We start from the raw sequence: 19,440 nt of genomic DNA, 5'->3' as shown, positions 1-19,440 counted from the left end.
AGAAGGAGGAGTTCCTGCTGCACAGAAATATCATTTCTTACCTGCTCACAGCTCAGTCAAACAGCAACCAACAAGGAGCACACAAATGGGAAAGTTCCTGCAATATGACTGGATGTGGTACATGCCAGTTCCTGCTGCCATCCTCTGACTGAGGCTCAGGGACACAGGTCCCCTCCTGCCACCATGGACACAGCACCTTTCCACTGCCAACAGCCCGAGGAGTCAGCTTCACCTGGGCTCTGCAGGCTAAGAGGAGGACAGGGAGGGGATGGGGGACAGGGGACCCCCAGTTAAGCGGGACCAAGGGCTTCTTTGCAGGAAAGTGCCTTTTTGAATCTTGCTCACAGCCATTTGTGAAAGGCATCTGGGTTTATGCCTCTCAATCATACCTTCCTGGCTTGGTCTGCAGTGCCTTCTACAACCCCCTGCTTCTGGAGGGTCAAATAATTCACTTCATTAATACCACAGAAGGAGAAGATTTGTGGAGTAAGGAGTCACTTGACTGTAATGACGCAGCTGCCATTCCAGTCCCTTTCTACAGCTTTGCTGAATGACAGAAAATGAGGCAGAAGCATCCAAAGAGGTCACTTTGCCTCCCTTTCCAAGGCAGTTCACCTCCACCCAGGCTGTACCTGAGAGAGCCACCCAGCCTGCTTTTAAAAATCTCTGAGGCTGAAAAGATTCTGCAGAATTGCTAAGGAAGCTGCTTTCAAGTACTTAACTACCCAAAGGTATGAAGCCTTTCCTGAAGACTAATCTTAATCTATTTTGTTGCAATTTATGCCCATTCCTTCCTGTGCTTTTCAGCACAGAGCTGGAGGACAGCTTGTCCTCTTCTCTGCAACTGCTCACTGTATTTTCCTTGAATTTCCTCTAGACTAAAAAGCCCCAGCTCTTCCAGGTCCTTCCTGGAAGTCAGGCTTTTGAGATCTCTGCTCTGTCTCACTGGGTGATAACCCTCTTGGGTGTCCTTTGCAAAGTGAACCTGCACACCTGCCATCTCACCAGTCTGACCATTAACAAAAAACCTGGATGCAGAAGAGACCCTGCAGAACCTGTTGCTTCTGCTAAACGTGTCCAGGGTAGTGCTGGTACCCGTGGGTTCCTCCAGTGCCACGTGGAGGTTCCTGCCTCTGTGATGTGCTTGGTGCCTAAGGCAGAGGCCAGAAGATGGCACAACACAACTGACACACAACAGGGGCTCAGACCTACACAAACACCTCAGCCTGCTGGGTGGGATCATGGTTCCAAAGTCAGTTACTTTCAAACCAAACAAGACCCAGAGAAGCAGCGATAAAAAAAGGAAGGGGGGACAGACACAGCCAGGCCTGGCTCCTTCTCTCTGGGATCTGTGTTGCCTCTTCAGAGCTGAGCTGGTACCACTGTGTCTGTCCCATCAGTGGTGTGTACAGTTTGGTTATAAACAGCAGAACCAGAGGGAGCCAGGACAGTGAGAACTGTCAAGCTCAGCAGAACCAGAGGGAGCCAGGACAGTGAGAACACTCAGCTCACAAGCTCAGGTGTAGCTCCAGGACACAAGACATGTCTCCTTCCACATACGTGGGTGCAAGTGCCAGGCAGGGCAGGCAGATGGCACTGCGAATAAACCCGTGTGAGGGTAGAACAGGCAGAGCTCAGGGAACACCAATCCCTTCCCGTGGGTTAAGGGGAATCAGACTGGGCTGCTCAACCACCTCACCTGCCTGCTAGGCACTCTGGCTTGTGGCTGCTGGGAGAGAGGCCCCGTGCAGCGAGTGGGGCACTGGGACTGTCCCCAGCAGAACCCTGTGAGGCCATGGCACACGCTGGGTGAACTGGCTACCTTAGGGCAGCAATGGCAACAGAATCCTTGTTATTTTAAGCCCTTCAAACAGAGCCTCAAAAATCCATCTTTTCCACAGTGACTTCCTGGACTAAGGTGCTCCCCCAAACCAGAAGAGCTCTCAGTTTGACTGGGTCCCTGAGCTCCCCTGCCGCGGGCAGAGCTGCAAGCACGGGCCGGGCAGACAGAGAAGTGAAACAGAAATGTGCACCTCTTGGGTCCCTCTGTGACAAATGTCCTAAATTTCTCACTGTCATTTCAGGCAAATATCAAGAAGTGGCACACGGGAAGGCACGTTGCCACTGTCACATGCAGGCTGTCCACAGAAACCAAGCTCTCCATCTCCACTTCTCCTCTTGCAGCACCAACTGCTCGGGGAGGCAACACTGCAGCTTCCCAGATGAGCAGAGTCTCTGGTGCTGCAGTTCAGCCTCCAAGCAGGAAACTGTTGAGGGCCACTCTTATCCTGTCGTGCCTCCAAGGGTGTGCAAAACAAATGCCATTGTGCCTCTTCCATCCCCCATCAGGTTCAGACACGTTATCCAAGTGCAGCCCCCAGGTCCCTTCTGGCCAGGTGGTGGCAGAGAGCAGACCCAAAACCCCACATCAACAAGGGAACTGATTTCATTATTCTAAAAACAAACAGCCAAAGGAAAGTTCAGGCTGGAATGGGCTCCTAGAGCAAAGAAAGGAAAATAGAGAGCGGGCAGTGGGGAATGCTTCATATTCCTAAAAGCCTTTTGTACGTTAACACATGGTGTCTGCTTCTCTCTAGTCACCTATTTATCACTCTCCTCTTTAGAGAAGGAAAAAAGTCCTGGCTGCCTTCCTAAGGCAGAGTTTTGTGGCCGGGGGGAGGGGGAGGGTGCTTTAAGCATGATGCAAACCATTTGGAGTGCACCGAGAGCACTGCCAACACAAGCTGCACTATTTAAACAAGTGAGGAAATGATCGTATATACAACATGCCAGCGAGCACACACACACCAGAGGAAGTCGAGAGGGGTTTTCATGACACAGAGCTGGATGTCAGCGGCTGAAAGGTCGATATTTTCCCTTAACACCCTTCTCAATGACTTAATCGTGTTCCGTTTGCACAGAAAACTTCCCAAGAATAAAAAGTCTGGAGGAATCAAGGGGGGATGTTTGGCCTACTGCTGACCTTGTCCGAGGTCCTCTCCACGTAGCAGGGCTCCTGGGGGGCAACCAGCAGGGGAATGAAGCCCGAGAGCAGCCGATCCTCTTCCAGGCTGAGCAGGGCAAGGTCATCATCTGGGTCCTTGTACAAGGGCACCTCCGACTGATTCACTGTGGTCAGTATGTTACAGAAGTCAGCCAGCGTCGCCCACACATCTACTGAGACCCTGGGAGAACGAAGAGAGACGTGAGCAATTCAGGCCTGGAATGTGTTGGGAGTTGCCTGCAATGCTGCAGCAAATACCAGAGAGGTGAGGCCAGGCCAGGCAGCCACCAAACGTGCCCACCGGGAGGGCTCTGGCCACAGCTGCGCTGGCACCCAACCGGGAGGGTCTGGAACCCTCACCCACACTGACACTGGTGTCCCACCAGGCCTACCCGGATGCAGACAGCTCCCAGGATCTCACCCTTCACCGTGCAGGCGGGAACCTGGCTCATTCCCGCTAGGAGAAACGATGCTTATTACTCAATTTCCAAGCCTGCTGAGAGGACTGATCAACCCCCCGTGCTGCTGTTGGGGCAAAAGAGGCACCCGTGGGGGTTCCAGCCCAGCCTGGGCCACCTGTTCCTTCACCTGGCTGTTACCTGCTGTGACCACGTGCTGAACAGCCACACCCTAAAGCACAGATATTATTTTTTTTTTAGTTAAGCCACGTTTTGCTTCTGGCCACAGTTTCAACACTTGGGAGTGACCTGCAGAGCTGTCTCGATGGTGTCTCACCTTCCTGGAGCAGCGACGTGCGGGGAGCAGGGTGTGAACACAAGGCCACCAGCAGCCCTGGACCACTCTCCATCTATTTCCATCACACATCCCTGGGGAAGGCCCAACAGCCCAAAGAGGGCCAAGCTCAGGGAAAGCAGGCAACAAGCACGCAGGCACTGCAGCTGGGCAGCCTGCCTGGTACTGCATTTCTCTCTCATGTTTCTAAAAGCATTCACATTTGGATTTTTTACTGGGCTAACTGGGACAAAAACAGGGAACAGAGGGAACTGGGGCTTATCTGCTCCTGGTGGCAGTGAGGAGGGCAGCTCCTCCACCCCACGCCTCCGGGGCACCAACCAGCACAGGGCAGCCAGCATCACTGGGGGTGCAGAAGTGACCGGCCCAGGGCTGGAGAGAGGCCCCCCTGCTCTTTGAACTGCTCCAGGTGGACAGAGTCTGCACTTGGTTATTTACGGGAATCAATGTACCAGGAAAGCACACTGAAATGAAACATCTTGTTTTCAAGAGCGTCCTGGGAGCCAGGCAGAATGAGGAGCCATTAATCAAAGCCCGGCACGTAATCAGCACACATGTAACGCAGAGTCGCCCACGTCCCCCAGCCAGCCCCAGCCCTCATGCTGCAGAGGAGAAGAGGTCCTTCAAAGCCCTCTGAGCACAGACACCAGGAGCTGGGTTCATTCACAAAGCTCCATTGCTTGGCTCAGCCAGGTCTGGCTGTCAGAAATGTTTAAATATGGAAAAAAATAAACAGTTGCAACACGTTTTTCGGAGGGATCTGTCCGAGGCCCTTTGTGATGTAATGGGAAACGCTGCGTTTGTGCTACCAGCTGGAAAATAAACAGAGCTGCGAGGGTTAAAAGGAACTGAACTTTCCACGACCCCTATCTGCAAAAGAAGAAAATAATAAGAGGAATGATCCACTGCCCCACAGCCCTGATAGTTTATCCTCCGGCCCAGGCTGCAGAGACAAGCACCGGATGTGATAGGGCTGCTCTGGGCCACCTCCAAGGCGAGCTCTGCCCATGGGAGATGCACAGGGCTTGGGAGGCTCAGCCCTCCCCCAGTGCCCTGCTGGCAACTGGGCTGGGCTGCCTGGGTCTGGTCACACAGCACTGGTGGGGCCCCACCAGTGAGGGCTGGGCTGGGCCGAAGGAGGTGCAGGGGTTGAAGGCATCAGTGGGGGAGAAGAACAGGGAGAGCATCTGCATCTGCCAAGGAACAGGCACACAGGGGTGTTGGGGACAAGCGCCAGTGCAGAGGATGCTCCCAGGGGGCTGAGGCAGCCAGGTGGATGGGGCCAGGGTGGAGAAGGGAAAGAAACACATTGCAGAGACCTCGCCTGTCTTCCCAGAGAAACAGAGCTGCGGGAAGAGGCTGGAGATGAGCGGCAAGGGAGGGAAGGAGAGAGGGAGAGGGCAGGGGTCGGATGCTGGGCAGGACCAGGATCCACAGCGGGGCAGGGGTGGCAGTGGGGTGAAGGAGCAGCACAGAGGAAGCACAGGGACCCATCTCCCTCCGCAGGGCTTGGCACCCTGTGTCAGGAAACCACCGTGTGAACAGTCACCCAGACGATGTTCCCAGCACCCTTGTGCCCCTCCAGCCCAGCAGCCCTGGCCTCTCCCCCCAGCAGTGCTGCCAGGCAGGGCAGCCCCTCACCACCCCCTGAGAGTGAGAGCAGTCCCTGTCACTTTATCCCCTTCATCCCCAGCTCCCTACAGCTTCACAGTGCCTTGCCACATCTGTCATCTGCATGGGATGTGTTAGGTTTCCACCCTGAGCTTCCTGCAGCCTGTGCTGGCTCCCCAGGCAGCAGGAACTCACTGCAATGCAGCCCTGAGCAGCTCTGCGGCAGCAGGGCTGCACCCTCTCACATGCAGCACCCTGCAGAGCCCTCAAAAAGCCAATAAAGAAGGTGATGTTGGTGTTTCTGCTCTGGTTTTCTCCTGCAGCACCACAGCAGGGGTAGCACCACAGAGAGCAGGTTTGACAGTTGTCTGCCCCTGCGTCAGGCACAGCTCCTCCTCTGCACAGCATCTCCCAGCACTGCCACCACCAACATTATTTACCAGATTTACTGGCTGCTCCTTGCTGGCAAAGCCAGCCAGTGATAACAGCTCAATGCTGGCATCACACAACTCTGTGGATCTCTTGCTGGGAGATGCACTCAGAGCTCCATTAGGCAACTTCTCCCCACTGCCTCTTCCCAGGACGACGCTGTGGCCACCCCCAGGCGTTCCTGGCTCATGTCAGCCAACAACACTGCGGTGCTGGCACCTCCCGCTGAGCCCAGGCAGGCCCAGGTGCCTGGCAGGGCTGTGCTCACACTGTGCCACAGCTCCAGGGTCCCCCTGTGCAGGGAGCCCCTGAATTACTGACTCTGAGCCCAGGCACATTGCTCCCAGGTACTGGGATGAGGCTCCCAGAGCTTTTAACTGAGGAAGCGAGCGAGGGGTTAGCGCGAGGTCTCTCCTCAGAATGGGGGTTCATTCACTTCCCCACAGACACATTTACATTTGCTTATCCCACTAGGACAGGAAAAAAAAATAAGAGTTAATTTCTTTTTTATTGCCTCAGGATTCCAGGTTTAATGTAGCTGTCAGTGTGAGCACAGCCCAGCTGCACGCCGACAGGACCCAGCCCGGCCGGGCCACCGCCACAGGATGGAGGCAATTGCAGCAGGGCTGCTGGAGTGTGGCCCTGGAGGTGTTGGCTCCGGGCAGGGATGGCTCCAGGCAAAGACAGGTGCCCATGATGGGCAAGGCAGCACTGCAAGGTGAGAGGCACACACTAGTGTGGGGAGAGCAGAGGGTGCCAGGGCCAGCCTGATGATCACTGAGTTGGAAGGGACCTCTGAAGATCACCTAGTCCAACGCCCCTGCTAAAGCAGGATCATCTATAGTAGATCCCACAGGAACACCTCCGGATGGGTTTGGAATGTCTCCAGAGGAGACTCCACAACCTCCCTGAGCAGCCTGTCTCAGGGTTCTGTTACTCTCACAGTAAAAAAGTTTTTTCTCATGTTTAACCTGAACCTCTTGTGCTGCAGCTTGTGCCCACTGCCCCTTGCCCAGTCACTGGACACTGTGGAAAAGAGTCTGGAGCCATCCTCCTGACACCCACCCTTTCCACATTTCCACGCTCACCAAACCCCTGCCGGCGCAGCCACCATCTTCACCGGGGGCGCGGGCTGCCTAGTGATTAATATCAAGCACAATGACCCCATGTTACAAGCCTGCGGGGGCCTGTGGAGGTGGCCATTTCCTGTGTAATACCAGCTTGTTTAAACACTAACATTCAAACCCCACAGCTGCAGAACAAACCCGGAAAGCGCGGCGCAGAAGAAGCCCAGCATTGTGCTCCCCGGCTGCCGCGCTGCCCTGCAGATGGCAAACGTCTCCTGTGCTCCCAGGGCCTGGTGACCTGCACCCACCAGCACCTGGTGCCCACCCCAGCTCCTGTATCCCTACAAAGAGCTCTGCAAACCCCTCCTGGGTTTCCTCTCTCCCACCCCAGGGGAAGCTGAATTAAAAGCAGCTCCTCTGCAAGGCACAAAAGGAGTTGGTGGTGGGAGCTCTTCTTAAAAGGCATTCACCAACCTTGACCTGGGCTTGAACACAGCTGCCCAAAGAGGGGATGATGTGGCCAAAGCCCCTCTGCCCTGTGACACCAATTACCTCCTCCACTCTGCCCTGCATGTGGTCCCTTTGGCCAGCCCCTTCCTTTCCTGGGAACCTGCCTTTGAAGCTAGAGGGATGCTCTCCACCCCGGGAGAGGTGTAGCTTCCTCCCAGCCAGCCTCTGCTTCTCCACGGAACCTTTTTGGCTTCTGCTTCACTCAACTTCACCTTCATTCTTGGCCAGATTTACACCACTGAGACACCTCTGAACACTCACTTTGATGTCTTGATAGGGAAACTCTGGTGGCCAGAATTACTAACAAAGGCTGAGCTCTGCAAAAGGGATTTTCCATTTGGTCTCCAGCAAAATCCAGCAAGGTCTTGGCACTCCTGTCCAAGACCCTGTCCATCTGTCCCAGTGGGAGCTGCCATCTCAGTGACACTTCTCCGCAAGAGAGATGTGATGAGAGCGATCTGGCAGATCTCTCTGGGAAGGTAAGCTCTAAAATGTGCTCAGAGCTTTTGGATTTAATTTAATACTTGGTTTAAATTAACCATTTTTAAATGCTTGCAGACAGTCTCCACAAACCAAGAGGCCCTGTGCTCCAGCATGGAAGGAGCAGGGATTCTCCAGGCTCAGCCCTGCAGCAGTTTCTCTGTCTAGCCAGTGGCTTCCCCATCAATTCTTGCGCTTCATTTAGCGAAGGATTCCTTGTGGCAGAGCAAGGAGAAGCTTCGCTCTCCCCTGCCCAGCCCTCTTCACCATATGTCCCAAAAGGAGATGGAGTCCCTTGAACGACAGCAGCCTCCTTGGAGATCTGCCTTTCGCCCCATCTGCTGCCAATATCTCTGCCTTAGGAGATCCACCCAGCTCCTCTCTCCCTTGGACTCCCTACTTTTACACCCTGCAAATCACTCCTGGGGACAGTTGGACTGCTCCAACCCAGCTGAAGCAACCCATGGAGCAACTCCAACCCATGGCAATGCAACTGCTTTGAATGACCGCCTGCTCAGACCTCAATGCAATTTTTGCCATGAAACATAGATATAAGTTCATTTTGAGATACAGAAGTGCCTGTTGCCTGCTGCTAGAAGATCTGGGAACACCTTGTCCAGACACACAATCCCTGAGCTGCAGGACACTGCTGCTCTGAAGCAGGGATGGCCATGGTCAAGTTCAGCTGCTGAAACACCTGACAAAAGAGCCATGGAAAACTCTCTGAGCCCCTCTCCTAAAGACATAGAGGGGAAGGACCCCTCTTGCCTCTCACATGCACACAGCAGCCCCAGGAGAGGGATCCAGGCACCCCGTCACCCCTCTGTGGCCTCCTGGCCTGAAAACACATCCCAGCACATCCCCTGAGCCGCAGCCACCGCGCAGACGTGGCCAAGACGACAGCACCAGGGCAGGGAGGGTGGTTCTGGGGAGAGGAGTCAGGACCTCTGAGCCCCCAGCTAGGGAGAGGCTGCCTGCCAGGAGCTGGGGTTTGTTCCCCAGCCACTGCCAAGAAAAGGACCCCAAAGACAGAGCCCCACACTCCTCTCCACAGAGCCCACTCCGGCGCTCAGCCCTCACACCTTTCCCTCCGCCCCTATCCGAGGGGAAGCAGTGAGCTGAGGAATTCAGTGTGGGGTTGAGTTGGCTTTTTTTTTTTCTTCTCTCTCTTTTTTTTTTTTATTGTAAGGACTCAAATCCAGCAGTGTGATAAATGCATCCGAGCTACAATTAGGAAGATATATAGCATCAGAACGCGAAGGTCTGGGCAGCGTGGTGAAACGCGGGCTCTCCAGAGCCCCAGCTATGTTTCCCATTATGTAACCCTGGTCATGGGCAGCCAGCCAGACTGCAAATGAAAAAGAGACTCTGGCTTGGCACCGTTTCTATTTTCCTATCCTCATTCGGGGTCAGCGCAGTGTCATACAGCTGCAGAGAAAGCTCCGGGGATTAAACCTGGGAAAGACTCCAAGACCAGGACCCGGGTTCAAGTACCAGCTGAAAGCAATAAACCAACTGCCACAGCTGGGCTGAGTTTAGACGTTCTCAAAGCCCCCCCAAGCTCTCCTCTCTCTTGCTAAGGATGAGCAAACGTGAACATGGCGGGGGCAGCGTGAGCGGAGGCCGCGGGATGGAGCCCTGGCAGCCCTGGGCTCCAGGCTCTGGTGGAGCCTTGACAAGCTGCCCCCTGGCCCCCAGCCCAGCCCGTCATTCTGGCAGCAGCGCTGGCCCCGGATGAGCTGCACTTTGATGCAAACTCTGGGCCAGGCCTTTGCTCCTCAGGGGCTGCCAGGTGGGTACGGGGCCTGTTTTTTCCAGAAGCTTTAGCACATTTGTGGCATCCTTACAGACTGCTTCTGTGCTCTGGGTTGGTTGTTGGCTTTTTTTTTTTACTGCACCTTTTCTGTGCATGTGCCACCATGAGGGGCACTGACAGTGATGGCTGCAGAGTGCTGGGAAGGAGGTTTCAGCTTGTCCAGCTGGCTCCTCCATTGGCATTGGTGGGGACTTCAAGGCATGTCCCGCCACCGTGAGCCATAGAGCATGTGCGAAACAGCACAGGCCACTCAACTCAGTTCCACAACTCCACATCTGTGCTTGTTCCTCACATGCTCTCCCCACTCCTCAGCTCACCCTGCCCATAAACCTTGGCTTACTCCAACACGCCTGCTGCTCTGACCCATGCTTTACTTCTAAACTTCTTTGAAGCTGCTCCTATCTAAACCCCTGGTCTCAGTGACTACCTGGTTACTGAACAGCTCAGGCAGAAGGCTTGTGCCAATAGAGCTGAAATACCAACGTGGGGCTCCCCTTTTCCTTTCCCACCTCCAGAGAAAAAGTTCCAACTTCCAGTTCATGCCCAAGAGCAGAGCTGGGTCCCTGCTATTCATCACTACTCACACCTCTGAGAAAGCTCAAGCACTGCTGTCCCAGAGTCCTGGACCACTAACATCCAGATGCATAACGCTGGGTCAACACAAAAGGTCAGTGCTCCTGGTGAGCACCAGGGCAGACAACAACACAAGGAAGGTTCCCCATGGCCAGATGAAGAGCACAGTGGGACAAGAAGGGCTCCCTCCACGGAGAGGACAAGGTGAGGAAGAAGTCAGGCCTCTTCTACATAACAAAGACTCTCATTCCTCCACAGAGCAGACCAGGCCCTTGCAGAGAAGAGCCCTGCAACCCATGCCCACTGCTCCCCCAAGAGCCACAAAGTGCCACCTCACCTCGGGGCGAGCTGCCACCACCACCACCTCCTCCCAGCCCAGTTCACCTGCTCTGGCAGCCCAGGTGGGACACAGCCCCACAGGAGGGAGAGGCAGCTCATCCTGGGGCCGGCGCTGAGCGCTGGCTGCCCGACCCCAATCAGAAATTCCATCTTGAAGCTACCCGTGGCCAAGGGCTGAGCAGCTCCCTGCGCAGGCAGCGCGAGGGGAAGGGGGGATTGGTGCAGGCGGGCTCACGTGATGGATCCCAGTTTGAGTTCCTGCCCAAAGATGGGCAGCAGTTCACATGAGCAGGCAACGGTCCCACACCGAGCAGCCGACAAACAGAAAACAGACTCCATCTCCACAAAATGAGGCCCAGAACTTCCTGTGTGAGATTTCCATTTCCTCAGCCAAATGAAAAAGAACGGGAGTAGGAGGCAATAAACTAGGAGAGCGGGACTGGACCTGACACACGGAGCGGGGACCCATTAATGGTTAAGCCACTTTGCTGGATTACTCTTAACGTGCCTTCCCATCACCCTGGGTTCTGGCTCCTTTGGATTAACAATAAGACGTGATTCCAGGCTCTGGATCCGGAGTACCGGAGGCAGATGGAAAATCCTGCGGGAAAGCAGCTACGGAGCATGCTCAGACACTGTTTCACATACTCCATACTTGGCCCCTTCGCTCGATTTTCTGTCCAAAAATATGCAAATTGCCTAGTCCGCATTATGGACTAATGGGCTGGAATGGGCCAGTTTAGAAAATTAACCCTTTTGTGTGATGCAGGGGTAGAGAGATGTCGTTTCTGAAGGAGAAGGGAGGTGATTTTTTGGAGCTCCAGGAACAGGCAAGCTGCACCAGGCCAACCCAGCCTGACCAAGGTTGGACTGATTCAGTCAAAAATAGGTAACCAAATGTTCCTGCTGGAAACGGAGTTCCCTCTTCCAGAGGGAAAGGCCCTGCCTGCTCAGCTGGCTGGGCCAGCACAGCGTGTAAAGGAGATGTATCCCAACAAAAGCTGACACACATCCTGAGCAGAAGGTAAAAATCCAGTGCACAGGACATTTTCTAAGACACAGAAGCAAAGGGCACCCACCAGGTCCCCTCAGAACCACTTCACACTGACCTATGTATCAATGAAGTCAATGTGTCACCAAGGGTGACAAGCTCCCCCCAAACATCCCCTGTGCAGTGAGTCTCTCCTGGGTGCTCAGGTCAGAGTGCCACAGCACAAGTGAGGGGCTAAGGCGGCACAAGGAGCCCAGGGAGGGAAGGAGACCAAATGACAGACCAAAGGATGCACATACTGTTTTGGGAGCTCGAGAGAAGTTGGAGGAGGATTCCAGGTGTCTGGGTGGCCAAGCATCCAGTCTGACCAGACCTTCACACTAGGGAGCAGTTCCTTCAGGTCCTGGGGCAAGACAGAGACCTTGATGTCATCCTCCTCATCCTCCTGTTCCACCTCTCGTGGCTGAACTGCAAATACAAGATGTAAGAGCTGAGGCAGCTCACCGAGACCAGGAGCCAGGCTCAGACAGGGACAGGGGATGCAGAACACAGATCCCAACATGCCAGGGATGCACAAGGGAACAGCCACAAACCACAGCAAGGACAAAACCAGATCTGTTCTCCTGCCATGGGCTAGCCTGGAGGATAAGCTGGGATGTCTGTGATCCCTTTTATTGCGGACATTGGGTGCCAGGGCACCAGTCACAGAGATAGGATCTTGACGTCCCAGTTCTGGGAAGTTTCCCAGCAGCTGGCAGAAAGCATGCTCTGCATTCACCCCTCTCTTCCAAACATTTCTGCCTATACACATCAGGGGCTTTCCTGCCCGATGATCCAGCCATAACCTGGGCAGAGCCAAGGGCCCCAGCAGAGGGGAAGGGGTGTACAAACAGCAGGGAACAAGGGCCTGAACCCCAGCAGGCTGCCCCCAGGGCAGCTGGGTGGATGCTGCCGTCTCCCCTTACCTTGCAGGCATTCCCGCAGCAGGCTGGTGCACCTCCTCACCAAGAGAGCAAACATGGAGAGCCCCAGGGCTGTGGCCTGTTCCTGGATGACAGAGCGGCAGTCCTCAGCAATGCACTCTAGGAGACAGAGAGGGGTTCAGGGGAAGCAGGTCAGATGCTCCATCTTCCTTTGCAGCCTCCCTTTCTCGATCCTACACAGGGCAGGGATCTCTGAGGGGGGGGGCAATTCCCCACCTCACACCTGTCCTGGACTCAATTGCTCCACGCAGGTGGGAAAAAAAGGTGGTGAGTAACAGCTTTGGAGCAGGAAGAGGCTGCAGTGACACTGCCCACATCATGCCCATCCCCACCTCGCCCTGTCCAAGCTGACACTCCGGGCTCCCAACACAGTAGCTGCTGCTTGGAGCTGATGCCTTCCCCTGGAGGAGGGGGGTATGTTTAAGCGTTAAAAGCATAATTAGCTGCATGTTTGATCTTTGTCCCCACTGGAGTTTTAACCTCAGCAGCTGAGGAGGGGGCTCCTCCCATTAGTTCACCAGTCACAAAACAGCTTGTCAAGAGAGCTTAATTGAAGCTGTTACTCAAGTAGATGCCACACGACCACAGCTCTTCCAAACAGAGCCGGCTCGGAGTGAGAGCAAATCCCCCCAGCACATCTACACCCAGCCAGAAACCACTTCTGAGGCTGCTGAGAGCAGCGGGGAGCTGGCTCGAGGGAACTGCCTGGAGCTGGGTGTGGGTTACATTTAATGAGGCCGGGAGCACCGTGGGACATGCCAGGCTGCCCGTGCTCGTTCGGGCACTGTGCTGCCTGCTCACAGAAGGGTTCTAAGCCTTAGAGGCAGCCTCTGCCCTCCCAATCCCCTCTGCCCCCACTTCACATCCTGTCTCCAGCTCTCAGAGGGAGCAGCTGGCTGGGGGCTTGGCCAGAGGGAGGCAGGGAAGTGGAGCCACAGGATGCACCCGCACTGCTCAGGGGTCCCCTACCAGCCCGTGCTGTTTGCACAGGCTGCTTCTCGCTGGCTTCCAGCCCTCACACAGCAGATGCTGTGAGAAAAGCTGCCACAAGCCAAGCAAAGAATTTGCACCTAGAATGCAAATCTAGAATGCACCTAGTCCTGACTCCAAACTGGTATGTGAGGAAAGCCCCAGCACTGCGACAGGGAGGGAGAGCCCCCACAGAGCCCCAGCTATGGGCACTCCTGCCCCAAACACGAGCATCAGCTCTGCATGGGAAAGGAGAAGGTGTTGGAAGCTGAACTCCCCTGATGTGGCAGAGCAGGGATTTTGAGCAAAGGGCAAGAGGATTAAAGCAAGACATGAAGACCTGGTTCCCGCTGGGGCTGGCAAAACACCTGAGGCACCGAGAACAAACACAGGGTTTTTAAGTGCAAATTATTTCAGAGCAACAGGGTAGGAGGTTAAAAACAACCAGAAAAAGACTAAAGCGCACCTAGAAAACACAGGAAAAAAAGCAGGAGGAAGATCTGTAGGCTTGGTTTGGCCAGCTCTTACAGCTGCCAGCGAGTTCAGCACCCAGTGGGAAGACCACTAAGGCACTGGAGGCATCTGGAAGCTGAACGAGGGTGCTCTGCTCCCAGAGCCAGGGCTGAGCTGGTGCCGCAGAGCACTGGTAGGAAGTGCTGTCCTGCAGGGACTGTCAACTTTTGGAGGAAACATAAAACTAAAGATGTGACCACTCTGGGACAGTAAATCTCTTTCATGAAGCCTTTCCCACAATTAAGAGTGTTAGTCCCAGCACTCTGGCCAGAGGCCAGTTCAAGAAATTACAGTCATCTTCCCCATGTTCCCTCCTCCCGCACTCGGGTGAGATGCTGGACTCTCTTCACCTCCTGTCCTAAAGGGGCACACGATGAGACCATGGCTATCATCCTGTCAAATCTGAATCTGGTCAGTCCCCAGGGTGAGTGAAAAGCTCTGGGCATTTCAGCAAGCACCCCTGCACCTTGGGTGGGCAGCACCCCAGGGACTCTGGGCACTGTGCTCAAGCCAGACTTGCACTCACCCACAAATTGGGCTAGTACAAAAGTTAAGTCCACCCCCTCCAGAAAAGGCAAAGCTCAAAAGGCTTTTGTGATACTGAGGGTCAAAATGACTGCTCACAGCCCTGATGTACTTGAGAGATCAGCTCCAAACAGTGCTTGGTCATGGCCAGGCTTGGTATCAGGACCTCAGCCTGTCCCACTGCCACCAGCAGCTCTTCTTGCAGGCTACAAGTTCCCCATTAAACATTAAAGACTCTAAAGAGAGTAAAAACATTTCCTGCATATGAATTCTCACAGGGAAAGCCCACTGTGACCTGCTCACTCAGCTGAGCACTGCAGCCCCAGCCCCATCAAACATCTCATATTGTTACAGACATGCAACACGTGCCCACCAGCTCCCACGATGCTCAGCCCTGGTACAGCCCACAAAGCTGCCCACTGTGCAGGTAAGAGGAACAGGACACCCACATTTAAGGCTTGTTTCCTCACACTTCCAGCTCAGCTACTGTGGGTGTTGTCATCTCATCATTACATTACATAAAAGTCCCCTGGTTCTGAAAGTTCATTCCCTGGCCACGCTTGTCAGCCTCATTTCAAGGCTCCTCCAGCCCAAAAACCTGGCAGGGAAGGACAAGCATCCAAGTGAGAGTGTGGTGGGTGCTCATTCAAGACCCTGAATGTACACCAGCACTGCAGCTCCCAGCCTTGCCAGCAAAGCCTCTAAGAGTTTAACTGTAGGACAAACAGGGAAAGCACCATAAATCAGAACAAACTTTCTGTTTGTGCCTTTTCATCACCTTCCTCAGGAGCCTCAGCTTTCACCGAGCTCGCAGCCTGGAGAGAGTGGTCACAACTGTGTGAGGCAGTGGGGTGGCACCCCAGGCCACAGAGATAGTGAAGGTGAGGGTACAAGCCAAGGGCAGAAAGCTTATGATCGAAACTTGTGGAGTCTTTGTGATGGGCAGTAAGGACACCACGGTGTGGAGTGGGTCAGGCAGACTATGGATGGAAATCACATGCAAAGAGATGCCACGAGGTCAGAGGACCTGAGGTGGTCAGAGATGTGGCTCCTGTGTGCCACCAGCAGCTGCAGCTCTGCAGGAAATCATCCAGCACAGGACCAGGCTGTGCAACAACAATCTCAACATATTCCCCCTCTCCTTGCAACCAGACCAACGTCCCTGATCATGCCAGCATCAGTTGAACAGCTCCTGTCACCATGTCACCACTCAGCTCCCACCTGCGCAGTCACCCTGTGAACCAGGTCATGCAGCTCACTGGGGTTCCAAATGTCACCTTTTGGCTGTGCCACCACCATCAAAGGTGATGTGTGGGGGGAGGAGTGTGGGTAAACCTGGCACCGCCACCTCAACTGCTTCTTAAACCACAGCTTAAGGTCAAGATGTGCAGCGTTTGCAGCCCCGACTGACTCAGGGTAACACTGAACCCCACCATAGGCTGCACCACGAGCTGCTGTCCCCACACAGCCTGAGGAGCCAGGCTGCAGTCACGGCACGGAGCTGAGATGGCCTAAAACCCCACCTTCTGGGAGCTCTCTCAAGCTGGATCTGTTTCTCAATCACTTATAGCCCCACATCAGCTATACCAATAAAACTCGGAGGTACGTGCACTTAGACAGGGCTAGAAAGGAGCAGACAGAGCATTTTAAAGCAGGAAAGTCATCAAACACTTTGCAGCCTGGAACAACAGCCTGGGTAATTTGCATTATCCCACACTTCATGGGCTGATTTTGCCATGAAGATCTGTCTTTCTGCCCCCCAAAAACGAGCAAGAGCCCTGCACCCTCTGCAAACCCCCCACTGAGGTGAGGACTCCAGATGTGGGACCAGTCAGTGGGACATGAGCTCTGGCAGGTTTTTGCAGGCAGAGTTTTGAGCACCGTGTTATTACGCCTGCCTGACACCAGCCACTCATAAGACCCTTTTTCCAGTTGGCTTTTAACTATCTTTTAACTATTGGAGCTGAAGTTTCCATGCTGGGTGCCTGTGTCAGCCCAAATTCTTCCAGAAATCTTTAGCCAAAACAGTCCGGCTACTTGTGAGAATGAGGCTAGGAAACAAGACAGTGCTTTACCCTTGCTAGAAAAAAACACTTACAACCTTTTCCTTGAGCTAATGTAGCAACTGCAAATCCTGGAAAGGGGATCCGAGATTTTGCTGCAGAATAACCATTTTAACAGAGAGTTTTCCTGTCCTACTAGAAATCTGTCCACACTTGGCCAAGCTATAAACATCTGAAATACAGCAGTTTTTCCATATTCAATCGGAATTCATTTCAGCAGCTAAAACCTTCTAAGATTTCACCTCCATGAGCAGGCTCCCTCCTCCTACCTCCCATCTAACCTCCCTCACACCTAAACCACTTTACACGCAGCAGAGCAACTGTCCTGTTCCAATCCAGCACGAGGGGAACCCTGAAAAAATGTCCTTGCACCAGTGACTGCTGCTTGCTGCGAGCTGGAAACTGGACCCAGACTCCTGTAGTTGGCTCCCAGGCTACCTGCTCTGCAGCAGAGCTCAGCAGGGAGAGGGGATGGGATGCAAAAAACGGAAGCTGATGAGCGTTGCGCTGCAAGCACAGAGAAAAAGCAACTGGGAACCAGGGACAGGCAGTTTTTCTGAAGAGCATGAAAACCTTCTGAGCTGCAGAAGAGTCCTCCTGTTTCCTCGTGTGGAGGAAAGAGGGTTTTTTTCTCCAGCTCCTCAGCATTGCTTTTCTACCAGGAGGCAGTTTCCTCTGTGGAGAGCTCAGGGAGTGGGACAGAAGCTGCCCCAGTGCTCTCTGCAAGTGCTTGCCTGGGCTCTCAGCTGCATCCACACAGGAGCTGTGAGCTGGGCAGGACCCGTGAGCTGGGCAGGATCCGACCTGGACTCTCTGCAGCCATAAATCTACCTGCTTCACAGAGGGAAGGGTGCGTGGGGAGGGAGGGGAGAGAGACGGAGAGAATGGGGACTTTTGTAACGGGGAGAAATTTGTGTTTCTCTGAGAACATTATATTCATGGAAAACATAAACCAACTGTCGTCAAAGTCGTCTGAGCTCAGGAAATGGAGCGGCCGGGAGAAGGCTGCCATGTGGCCGGATGTTATGTATTTCTAATTAGTGCTATACATCTTTCAGCAGCGAGTGTCCTTTTGCTGGGAAACACAACGCGCTGCCCTTGTTATTGTAACTGTCAGAGAGTGCTTAAACAGATAATCTCCAGGAAAAGTGATAAACACATCCCCTCTCCCACTAGGGTGTGCAAAACAGCAATGCCAAACCTCTATTAGGGCAACACAACCAGCCACAGGAAATGGGAATGGGAAAAGAGCAGGCGATGCGAGGGACAGGCGGCTCCGAGGAGAGGGACTTGATGGAGGAAGCTCCTTGCGGCCGCTCCAGTGCCATGTGCTGGAGGAAATCCTGTGAGGGACAATCAGGGCAGAGCCACAGCTGCCCACGTGGCCTCAGGGAGGGGAGCAATCGCAGGGCTGGGGCAGGGGAGCTGGAAGTGAGGGTTCCCAGTTGCTCCACTCCGAGCGTGCTCTAGGCAGGGATGCAAGTGAGCCAGAGCAGCAAACACGCTCCTACATCCATCCCAGCTAACACAACACCAGGAGTGCTCAATCTTTCACTGCTCAAACAAGACCAGCCAACAAGTGTTAAGAGTCTCAAAGGAGACCAGATTCCTTTGATCCAGGCAACTAGACTGCTCTAGCCAAGGGTCAGGAGGACTCCAATGAGACAGTTTCCATGCTGGGCTCCTCATCCTAACCTGAGCTGCAGCTCCAGCACAGGCAGAGAGAGCAGCAGGGACATGCTTTGCTCCTGGGGAGCAACAGCTGAACCCACCTTCCCTGGTGACATGGTAAAAGACCATGTGTGAAGGCAACCAAAGGAATGAACAAATGGGTCTCCAGACACAATCCTGAGGTCAAAGCAATCAAAGGAACGAACTGGTCTCCAGACACAATCCTGAGGTCAACATAATGGGTTGGTGAGGGGCTGCAGGAGGTGACATGCCTAAGGCACCCGGCTGATGTGTCAGCAGTTCAGCACAGACAACTGATTCACCAGCTGGCTGCTGCCCTGCAGGGAAGAAGAGAGGCTGGTCACCTCCCAGCTGACACCACCTGAAGGCAACTGGTTTGCTCTCTTATCTCTCAGACACCAGAGTGTTTTCCTCGTGAGTCACCCTCCGCCAGACGCAGCCTTGGCAGGGAGACAGGGCAGCCCACCGGGACTGGGGTGTCTGCGGGAAGTGGGCAAGGAGAGCTGTGCTGCTGGTCCAGGCAGCTGGTCCCACCACTGCCTGCCCATGCTGGAGAAGCCAGGAGGAATATAAAGCAGCAAAGTCAGGGGGATGCTCAAGGCATTTCCCCCACACCCCCTCGCACAGGACCTGTGAGTCACGGGCACTCCTGGCTCTCCAACGGGAAAGCGGCGAGTCACACACCAGCTCATCTGCCCCTGAAAGAGCCTGGGAACCTGGAGGCATTTGCTCACCCCTGGCTAATGCCCCACAAGGAGCCTGGGAAGAATGGACAGCTTTCCTGGAAAGATGCTCCCTGACTGTGAATTTGCAGGCAGCAGACATGATGGTAGCCCCAGCCCTTCAGCTGAGCTGAACACAAACACCTGCAGCTCACAGGGCTGAATCCCTCCCAAAGTGACCTTTGGATTGCAGTAACAACCTTAATCCACCTCCCTGTACTGATCTCTCCCTGTGGAGAGGCAGGAAGGCCCCAGAGGGGGGGGAACTCGGCTGCAGCAGCACTGAGGAAGTCGCTGCACATGTTCCCAAAGCAGCAAGGGCTGCCCAGGAGCTCAGAGCTCCCTCAGTTCCATGCTGAAACCCCGTCTTGTCCAAGGGAGGGAGGCCTAGGAGGTGAGG

General features: G+C 54.4%; 1 protein-coding gene across 1 annotated transcript in view; it reads right to left on the bottom strand.

Annotated features, from left to right (window-relative positions):
• SMG6 (SMG6 nonsense mediated mRNA decay factor) overlaps positions 1 to 19,440 on the bottom strand; it is a 124,382-nt gene that overhangs the window by 57,260 nt on the left and 47,682 nt on the right. The window contains exons 11-13 of the mRNA XM_009995127.1: positions 12,539 to 12,655; positions 11,873 to 12,041; positions 2,984 to 3,185 (exon numbers count right to left, since the gene is read on the bottom strand). Of these exons, the coding sequence (XP_009993429.1) occupies positions 2,984 to 3,185; positions 11,873 to 12,041; positions 12,539 to 12,655 (488 nt within the window). The remainder of the gene's footprint in view (positions 1 to 2,983; positions 3,186 to 11,872; positions 12,042 to 12,538; positions 12,656 to 19,440) is intronic.

The sequence above is a fragment of the Chaetura pelagica genome, unplaced genomic scaffold (assembly GCF_000747805.2).
Source record: "Chaetura pelagica isolate M959 unplaced genomic scaffold, ChaPel_1.0 scaffold713, whole genome shotgun sequence".
Classification (NCBI taxonomy): Eukaryota; Metazoa; Chordata; class Aves; order Apodiformes; family Apodidae; genus Chaetura; species Chaetura pelagica.
This window is presented reverse-complemented; position numbering and strand designations above follow the sequence as displayed.